Source organism: Engraulis encrasicolus, chromosome 9, assembly GCF_034702125.1.
Source record: "Engraulis encrasicolus isolate BLACKSEA-1 chromosome 9, IST_EnEncr_1.0, whole genome shotgun sequence".
Classification (NCBI taxonomy): Eukaryota; Metazoa; Chordata; class Actinopteri; order Clupeiformes; family Engraulidae; genus Engraulis; species Engraulis encrasicolus.
This window is the reverse complement of record NC_085865.1, coordinates 42,149,777-42,159,127: the sequence shown is the minus strand read 5'-3', so window position 1 is coordinate 42,159,127 and position 9,351 is coordinate 42,149,777. Positions and strand designations below refer to the sequence as shown.

Genomic DNA, 9,351 nt, shown 5'->3' with positions numbered 1-9,351 from the left:
TTCATCAGTCACCAGTTATGACATCATCAGGCTTTCTGGACCATATAACACACACACACACACACACACACACACACACACACACACACACACACACACACACACACACACACACACACACACACACGACATTGACATATGCGGTGTAATGCGAAGCTTACATCTTTCTCTTCCAGGGTCATCTGACACAGTGTCTGTTTGTCTGTGTTCTCCCGGAAGCGAATGTTGTATTGGGACTCTGCCATCCTGTCCCCATCCAGCACCTCCCCCAGGCTTAAAGCTTTATGGTGCACCTGCAGAAGACAAGAAACCATAAACCATATTGTGCCACTCCACCAGGATGTCACCTCGTAAGGAAACTGACAATGCCATTTGTGCTGGCAACATGCAATGTTTGCGTTCTACTTATCCCCTCCACTAATACTCACCTCCTTTGGCCTACAGACTGGTAAGGTGTAATAATGGTAAGTTTCCTGAGGATTGTGGTAGGGCCCGACTTTGTTGACATAAAGGACCACTGGATCTCCTTGCTTGTAGCTCGAAGCCCATCCAATTTGGGACAGGAGGCACAGAGCCAATACGCAGTACCTCCTCGCCCCAGCGGAGTGCTGGTGCCCGAATAAGCCCAATCTTGACGTCATGTCAGCCCCTGGTCAATAAGAAACGCCACCCTGGCAATGTTAAAGACGTGTATAGAACCCGCAGTCCGATACAGAAATATAAAGTTCAAGATTCAAACTAAGTTAGTTCACTGTTTATCTAACACCATAACACATGCTACCTGACAACATATAGCAACCAACCAACGCTAGCTAGCTAGCTTCTTGCAGCCTGCTGCTGTACACTGATATGACAGCCCTACTTGGTATATTTTCACGTCCATGTATTTCGAAGAAAGCGTTACTGGGTACAGTACATCTACATGGCTCAACTTGTGATGCATTCACTTAACTTGAGTTTCTTAGACAACTAGCGAGCTAAACAACTTCTGGTATGCTAGCTGAGCTGTCAAAACAAATGCCACATTTACACTCCTCATTCTCAAACTGACATCAAAGGAGACGCAACAATACTTACACAAAGGTAAAACAATAGATATCCCAATATTTTCGACACTAAAGTAATATATCAGATCTGCCGGTTTTTAAACATCATTTCCGTGTTGGCACTGTCTGTTCCACAGCTTCCTCCAGTAGGCTACGTTTAACAAACCTGTCGATGCTGCTCGCAGGATTTTTTCGGATTCCAGGCCTGAAGACAGTCCGTTTTATCCGTGTTTCTGAGAGCTTGCCCAAATCAAATACAAATATTCCATAACATTATCTGGAGCCAGCTGTAGTTATAAGCGATCCACGGGCTACATCCAACCCTGAAGTGATTGTACTGTTTTAAAAAGGCATGATGCCGTGGATAGACCAGTGAAACTGCCTTCTCCACGTCACCTTAAAAAATCAAAATAATGTCGACTTTTCCGGAGTGGGCGGGGCAACTACCGCTTTACACCTCCACCTGCGCTTTCTATTTTTTTTAATTATCAACGACTGTCTTCGTCATGTAACTCAGGGAACAGCTCAACTGACTAAACTACCGGTACTTAATTTGAAGTAGGGGGTCCCTTTTGGCCCAACAGAAATCGCTTTTGTTGTTAGCTGTCGTCCTTCCCTCTGGATACCCCATGGCCCAGACCAATCGTATTTCACCAACAGGGACGTTCCAGTATTTTTTCCTGGTCCGACAGAAACAATCGTTGTGGAGCAATCGATTGAGTACAACTGAGTATAGCTGAAGTTTGGCTATCGTACATTAATGCCTACTTTTAGAATTCCGCGCGAAACAACACGCATTTTCTTCGCGCCAGTGGTGGTGACTGCAGTGGATTTGTAGCACGGCTGTAAGTTTTCCTTGAAATATCTGTATTCCGTTATCTTGTCAACAGTTCTTCATATTAATATTTGCTAAAGCGCGCAGTGCGTTGCTTTTCGTAGAGGATAGGCGTTGTAAACACTGGAGTAATCATACAGACACTTTTTGTCTTGTCACACAGTCACAGCGCGTGCAGAACTCTTTCATTGAATCATTTAATTGTTGTTTATAAAATTGCAGCATTCTGCAAAAACGTGTGCGTCTGCGGTAGTGGCTGCCTATACTTTATTTAGTTAGTTGTTGTTACAGGTTTTTTTTAACCCAATATAGTTAATCGTCAGACGTCATGGGAATACACGGGCTTGCCAAACTGATTGCAGACCAGGCACCTACCGCCATCAAAGAGCAAGAAATAAAGAGCTACTTTGGTAAGTCCCATTGCGACAGTCCTACCTGTCAGCATGCAAGCTGTTCAAAGTTTTTACAATGGCGCTTCATTCGTCAGTGTTATTCGTGGTACAATATAAGCCACGTTAGCACTTGTTCCTAGCACATTGGTTGTGCGTATGTGAGGCCTACATTGTTTATTTCAACAAAACATGAATTCCCACACCCCACAGCGAGGGTAATTTCCTTCTCCTGTTGTCATGTCCACCAGGGCGAAAGATCGCTATTGATGCATCCATGTGCATTTACCAGTTTCTGATCGCTGTCAGACAAGATGGCAATGTGCTGCAGAACGATGATGGGGAGACCACAAGGTAATACACAACTGCTTATACAATTACAATGAGTTTTCTAAAACCAGACCACAGATATTTAACCAAATGTACACCGTCTTGGCGGTCACTGCTTTTTCATATTTTTTATGGAAAGTGTGAAGTCTGCTTTGTCTACATAAGCATGTTACCCGGCTATGCATATTGTTTGGTTTTGGGTTTGTTGTGTTATTTTGGCCTCAAGTTGACAACCTACAATGACTGTATTTGTTGACTGATGGTACAGTTGTCCCTAATCTTTTACACATCTTTGAACCCCCAGCCATCTCATGGGCATGTTCTATCGGACCATCCGCATGCTGGAGAGTGGCATCAAGCCCGTCTATGTGTTTGATGGCAAACCCCCACAGCTGAAATCAGGAGAGGTGTGTTGCATTCACCAATCCCACAACATGTAGTTAATAATTATAGTTACTATACTGGTAAAATAACCCCTATAAACTTAAATGTTGAATGGCATGGTATTAATGTAAATTTAAACTTTGTGTTTTGTTGATGACAGCTGGAGAAGAGAGGGGAGAGGAGAGCAGAGGCTGAAAAACTGCTTGCCCAGGCCCAGGAAGCTGGTACGTTTAGAAAGCGAAAACGGCCATGAACGTTCCCTCTTCTTTAGTTTTCAGTATTTGTCTTTTGCATCAACATTTTCACACCATCCTGCTGATATGATCAAAGGACAGGGCATTGTATGCCCAAATTGAGTTGTGGTGTAGGCCATTTGCTCAGTTGTCGTGGACTGGGTGCAATGTTAAAGTTTCTATCTTAGATATTGAGATATTATGCAGATGAGTAAATAAATGGCCATGTGAATGTTTTTTTTGTGTTTCAGGTGAACAGGAGAACATTGACAAGTTCAGCAAGCGCCTTGTGAAGGTCACTAAGCAACATAACGAGGAGTGCAAGAAGCTGCTTACGCTCATGGGGGTGCCTTACGTTGATGTGAGTTTTAACTGGAAGACAAAATACACTTGTCTTTTCGCCTCTTCATAGGTGACTGATTCTCAGTTGGGACACTGAAAGGGTGACACAGCAGACATCTGTGCATCAAACTATCCTTATTGTTGCTCTAATGAATTTCAGTAGAAGTTAAACATGGGAACTGCCTCTGTCTGAAAAGTGTTATTAGGCAAGCACATTTATCCAAATAAAATGTATCCCATTGATAAGTATGATCTCGCAGTCTGATTGCACAGGTGAAATAATCTACAGAAAATAGTCATCTGTGTGGCACCAGATTCTTTTTCATTTCTATTTATGTCTTGTATGCCTGTATCGTGGTATTGGTCACTGTATGATCTAAAGTGCTGTGTCTCTGCAATCTCCTCTGTGTCCCCCTGTCTATTCACAATACTAGAACTTCACTGACCTTGTCTGTGTTCCCCCATGCTTTAGGCTCTGTACGAGGCAGAAGCCATCTGCATGGGCCCCCCTTATGAGATTTTTGAAGTCAACCCAGTTATTTGACAGGATTTAAGTTATTTATTTTTGAGTGATCATTTATTTTTCTCTTTCCCTCCCTAATGGCTTCCCTTCCTTTTATGTATTTTTCTTTCATTATTATTTGTTTGCTTTTTGTTTTATTTATTTCTGTTATCTAGCACCCCCGTTAGTGCGCACACTCCATCAATGCTCCGTACCTCTGACCTGAACAAGCCATGCAAAGAGTTGTACATAACTGCACCAGTTGGTGGCGGTAATGCTCCACGTCGGTAGCCAACCGCCAATAAACACCAAAGAAGAAGAAGAAGAAGAAGAGGCAGAAGCCACCTGTTTCTGATTATTGATGATTGATCCTATGATCTCCTCTGCGTTTCTCCTGTGTGTTTCAATGTGTGTGATTTGTGTACGTGTAGGCTCCATGTGAGGCAGAGGCCACCTGTGTCCTGATTATTCACTCTGATCTTCCCTGTGTAGCCATGCTGGACAGAGTGCAAGGCTGACAGGGTGTAGGGCAGGGCTATTCAAATGGCGGCCCTGGGGCCAGATGTGGCCCTTAGACAGCAAGGTTCTGGCCCCTCACAAGCCCCTTGAAATACAGAATCGTTGTTTCGGAATTTAGAGATAAATGTATGGGTTCCGTATCAAGCTGAAACGGGACACAGGACGTTAAAATGCAGGAAATTACCTTCAAGAAATGCAAAACTTTGTGGGGGAGGACCCCCAGACCCCTCCACCTCAATGAAGTGTCCCGTATTTTCTTCATTGAGTCGGCAACCATAATACACACGTATATAAGTTCGGCCCCTTTACTGGGAGGAATTTGAAAAACTGGCCATCGTTGACATTTAATTGAATACCCCTGGTGTAGGGCATGTGTGTAGGGTCTAAAGTACTACTGTTATCTCTGTGTAGGCTCCGTGCGAGGCAGAGGCCTCCTGTGCCGCCCTGGTGAAGTCTGGGAAGGTGTTCGCCACGGCAACGGAGGATATGGACGGGCTGACGTTTGGAACCAACGTCCTCCTGAGGCATCTCACAGCCAGCGAAGCAAAGTAGGTCTAGGCCCTCATGGCGCGGAATCAAAGTATGTGTGGTCCGATAGTACACTCACGTCACGCTCCTTTGGATTAGCAAACTACACTGCGCTAGATGCCAAGTATGTAACGTATGTTAGCATAGAAGCAAATCATGCATAGTCCTAGAGCTGCATAATATATGGGAAATGTATCGAAATCTCGAGATCAAGAGTGGCGATGTGCGTACGCGGAAATGACGTGAATATCGCTGACAAGTAAAACATTTATTTGCAGTCCAATCTCTAGCTGAATATCAAAAAATGCGCAAGAAGCCAGCCATGACCAAAGCCACGCCCGCCACACAGATCGACAAATTAGTGACAAGAAAAACACTCAGCAATATTTCTAAATATCATTTAAATATTGTTATCGAGATATTGCATGCTGTTATCGAGTATTTTTTTTCTCTCTAATATTGTGCAGCCCTACATAGTCCCTCACTGCTTACTAGCATTAGCAAACTCTGTACTGCACTAGATTGTCTCCGCAAACCACTGCAGATGGTTGAGATACAAGCCCTTGGAGTTTTCTGAGGCTGGCATTGTGAAACAGAGCCTAGACATAAACTGGGACACTTTAAATTAAAATTTAATTTAAATTAAATTAAAAGGTTCTTTATTTCATTCTAACAGGAAGCTGCCCATTCAGGAATTTCATTTCAGTCGTGTTCTTCAGGAGACGGGGCTAACACATGAGCAGGTAAAGTCTTTCACACACACACACTCTCACTCACTCTCTCTCACACACACTCACTCTCTCTCACACACAACGTCAGCATGTAAATCTGTGGGAGGCGGGGCTAACACATTAGCAGGTTTTGTCAAGGGCCTTACATCTCTCTCTCTCATACATTTAGGTTATGTCATGTAGATGTACGCTTTCACATCATCGTTTACCCCTCTCTCCTTCTCCTCATGTCCAGTTTATAGACCTGTGTATCCTCTAGTTATGTTACCTCACCTCCTCTCTCCTCGTGTGCCGTTCATAGAGCTCTGTTGTATCTTAAATTGACTCCTCCCCCTCTCTTCCTCTCCCCTCTCGTCCAGTTTATACACCTGTTTTGCATCTTATGTTAACTCCTGACCCTCTCTCCTCTCCCCTGGTGTCCAGTGTATAGACCTGTGTTGCATCTTATGTTAACTCCTGACCCTCTCTCCTCTCTCCTGATGTCCAGTGTATAGACCTGTGTTGCATCTTATGTTAACTCCTGCTCCTCTTTCCTCATATCCAGTTTATAGACCTGTGTATCCTGCTGGGCTGTGACTACTGTGGGACCATCAAGGGGATCGGCCCCAAGAGAGCAGTGGACCTCATCAAGCAGCATGGCAGCATTGAGGAGATCCTGGAAAACATCGACCTCAATGTAAATATTGTTTATATTATAACCTCAATGTTAAAATGTAGTCTGTAGTTCACTATAACCGCAATGTTAAGAAGACGGTGTATAGTGTTAACATCAACCTCAATATAAAGACAGTATTCAGTTTACATCTGCCTCAATGTAAAGATATTACATTACAGTACATTACATGTAGGTCTAATCTATAGTTTACATTAATCCATATTCTATAAAGTCACATCTATATCAATGTACATTATTTTGTTCCTGTTTACATTAACTTTAATGTAAAGACATGATCTTCTGTTCACATTAATCTAAATTTGAATGGAAATCCAGTTCACACAATCTGGTGATGGTGACTGGGTCCCTCTGGTGGTCATGTAGGTGAATAGAATGTCAGTGATGGTTTCTGGTGTTGACTTAACTGTGGTAATAAATGTGTTTCTGTGGTTGTTATTCTCTGCAGAAATACCCACCACCTGAGGACTGGCTGTATAAGGAGGCCCGGGGGCTGTTTTTGGAACCAGACGTGGTGGACTGTTCAACTGTTGACCTCAAGTGGAACGAGCCCGATGAGGAGGCACTCATCAAGTTCATGTGCGATGAGAAACAGTTCAGGTACGCTAACCTGGGGAGCATTTCTGGACAACGTCGTTGGCTACTTCATTGGTTACAGTGTAGGTTCTCAGTGGCAAACAACTAAGTGGCTAAGTGGTTAGTAATTAAGCAATATGACACGAGTGGGAGTGAGGTTGTTCTGGGACACCCTCACGGGTGTGATTCGCCGCAGGCAATTACACCCGTGAGGGTGTCCCAGAACAACCTCACGACCACAAGTGTTATATTGCTTTTATACAATAGTTCCTTTGCTAACACAATTAGTTAATTGAAAGAAATGTTAAATTATTTTAATTACTTTATTTGATTGTTTATTTGCTTGTTCCTCTGCTCCGGAAAAATAGTTCCAGTTATTGTCTTTGGTTGCTGCGCAACGCGCACCACGTTGGTTACGGTTACTTTGTATCGTTGGTCGCGGAGTGATTATTAGATGTGAAGAGTCATTCATAGAGTGTTGGAGGATACCCTCACTCCTAGTGACGTGTAGAACGCCTCTTGTCCAATCACAATTTGTGAAATATCTAACTATTGTATAATGGTGCTTTTACGGTACAAGGCCCTGGGATAAAAAAATAAAAAAACATTACAAGTCTTGTCACCCACAACAAAACTCTTAATTTAAAGGAATTGGCTGAATGAAGATCTTCAATGACGCATTCATATTTTTTATATAATAAAACAATATGAATTTGAGAGAACCTCTTTTGAAGCACAGTCCAGATATTCCAGTGTTTAGAGGTCCTACACATAGACAATGCATGTGCACAGCCAAGACCCTCACATCACCACCTCATTTCATCTCATTTCATTTAATCTCACTTCAATGCTGCTTTGTATCCTGCTGTGTGTGCAGTGAGGACCGGATGCGTAACGGCTGCAAGAAGATCATGAAGAGTCGCCAGGGGAGCACGCAGGGACGACTGGACTCCTTCTTCTCCGTCACCGGATCGCTCTCCTCCAAACGCAAGGTCAGAGCCGCACCAAAGTGGTACACACTTCCACTATATCACGAGTGTCACACCATGGCTGGTCACTCTCGCATTGTATAGAAGCAAATGAAGATATAGAGGCCCTGCCGTGGCTAAACGGTAGGGCACTTGTCTACCATGCGGCCGGGCCGAAAATCGAACCTGGGTCCTTTGCCGGCCCTTCCCCGTCTCTCTCTCTCTCCACTCGCTTCCTGTCACCACCTTCACTGTCCTCTCATGAATAAAGTATATATATAAAAAAAAAGATATAGAAGTAGTCTGCTTGTAATTTATCCACAGAACTTGGGATTTGTATTCTGGAATGGATAGCATTCAATAATTTTAGGCAAGCTGGTATTCATAATGACGGCAAATGTGAAAATGATCAAAGGTTGTATAACATTCTTAACATATTTGATTTCCAAATGTCTCTTTGGGTTTGACACATTTTCATTATCTCTGTGTTTCCAGGAGCCACAGCAGAATGGCTCCGCTAAGAAGAAACAGAAGACTGGTGCTACTCCTGGCAAGTTCAAGAAGGGACGGTAAAGAAAGAGGAGATGGGATTACTACTATTTGGAGTCCAGAACAGAAGTGTTTACGTGTGGTGAAAGCGGTGTTCACCTTTATTCCATTCCTCTCCATGATTCCAGACAATATTGGTTCACAAAATCATTTTAATGAACTCAACGAAGCTGTAGATAACTGTTTTAATAAATATTTTTTGTCTGTGTTTACCAAAATAAAGTTGGATTGTGTATTTCCTGAAAGTATTGCAGTGTGCATTTGTATTGTTTTTTATAAAAAATAGTTTTTGGGTATTGTTGCCTTTATTGAGACATGACTGGTGAATACGGAGACAAGAAGAGGGTGTGGAGAGTGAGAGAGACGGTATATGATTGGGATGTTACCAGGCCAGGGGGTCAGGATTTGGCTGATTAGCTTCGCCGATTAGTAAGGCACTTCCTCGTCGCAATTCCACCACCACTTCGCTCAAAGAGGGTGGACGCGATTGGTGGGTGCGCGAGTTTAGTGTTGGGCACACATAGGCTACCTATACAGGTGTGTGGTTGGGCACCTCCATGCATCCAATGCCCGTCTTCCATATATCTTTCTGGTCAATCGTCAGTCAGTCATTAACGTCAGTCATTAACGTGGCACGTAATTGGCTGAGTAAACTGGTGGTGGAAACGACTCCATCTTTGAAGCTGAAAAATGTGTTCAATTTTGGCTGAATTCACTAGCCTAGCATTTCCCATTGAAATAACTGG

At 43.3% G+C, this 9,351-nt stretch overlaps 2 protein-coding genes across 3 annotated transcripts in view; one reads left to right on the top strand and one right to left on the bottom strand.

The window, feature by feature from the left end:
• Positions 1-1,567, bottom strand: part of tm9sf1 (transmembrane 9 superfamily member 1) — a 17,902-nt gene extending 16,335 nt beyond the window's left edge. The window contains exons 1-3 of one of the 2 annotated variants that reach the window (XM_063207178.1): positions 1,213-1,567; positions 429-649; positions 162-293 (exon numbers count right to left, since the gene is read on the bottom strand). In XM_063207178.1, coding sequence (XP_063063248.1) covers positions 162-293; positions 429-641 — 345 coding nt within the window. In that variant the 5' untranslated portion in view covers positions 642-649; positions 1,213-1,567. The other variant, XM_063207179.1, reaches the window with a different exon arrangement.
• Positions 1,568-1,671: 104 nt separating this feature from the next.
• On the top strand, positions 1,672-8,853 carry fen1 (flap structure-specific endonuclease 1). The gene is made up of 12 exons (XM_063207180.1): positions 1,672-1,891; positions 2,194-2,291; positions 2,522-2,624; positions 2,905-3,007; positions 3,145-3,208; positions 3,469-3,578; positions 4,992-5,128; positions 5,785-5,851; positions 6,384-6,515; positions 6,961-7,112; positions 7,966-8,080; positions 8,552-8,853. Exons 2-12 carry the CDS (start codon positions 2,210-2,212, stop codon positions 8,627-8,629), a joined length of 1,143 nt encoding a protein of 380 aa, XP_063063250.1. The 5' UTR covers positions 1,672-1,891; positions 2,194-2,209; the 3' UTR covers positions 8,630-8,853.
• Positions 8,854-9,351: the final 498 nt, after the last annotated feature.

Bases quoted from the DNA above. Each gene is read 5' to 3' on its own strand.
- fen1 (XM_063207180.1), top strand. From the start codon at position 2,210: ATGGGAATACACGGGCTTGCCAAACTGATTGCAGACCAGGCACCTACC. The intron at 2,625-2,904 runs GTAATACACAAC...TTGAACCCCCAG, and splicing joins GATGATGGGGAGACCACAAG to CCATCTCATGGGCATGTTCT. The intron at 5,852-6,383 runs GTAAAGTCTTTC...CCTCATATCCAG, and splicing joins CGGGGCTAACACATGAGCAG to TTTATAGACCTGTGTATCCT.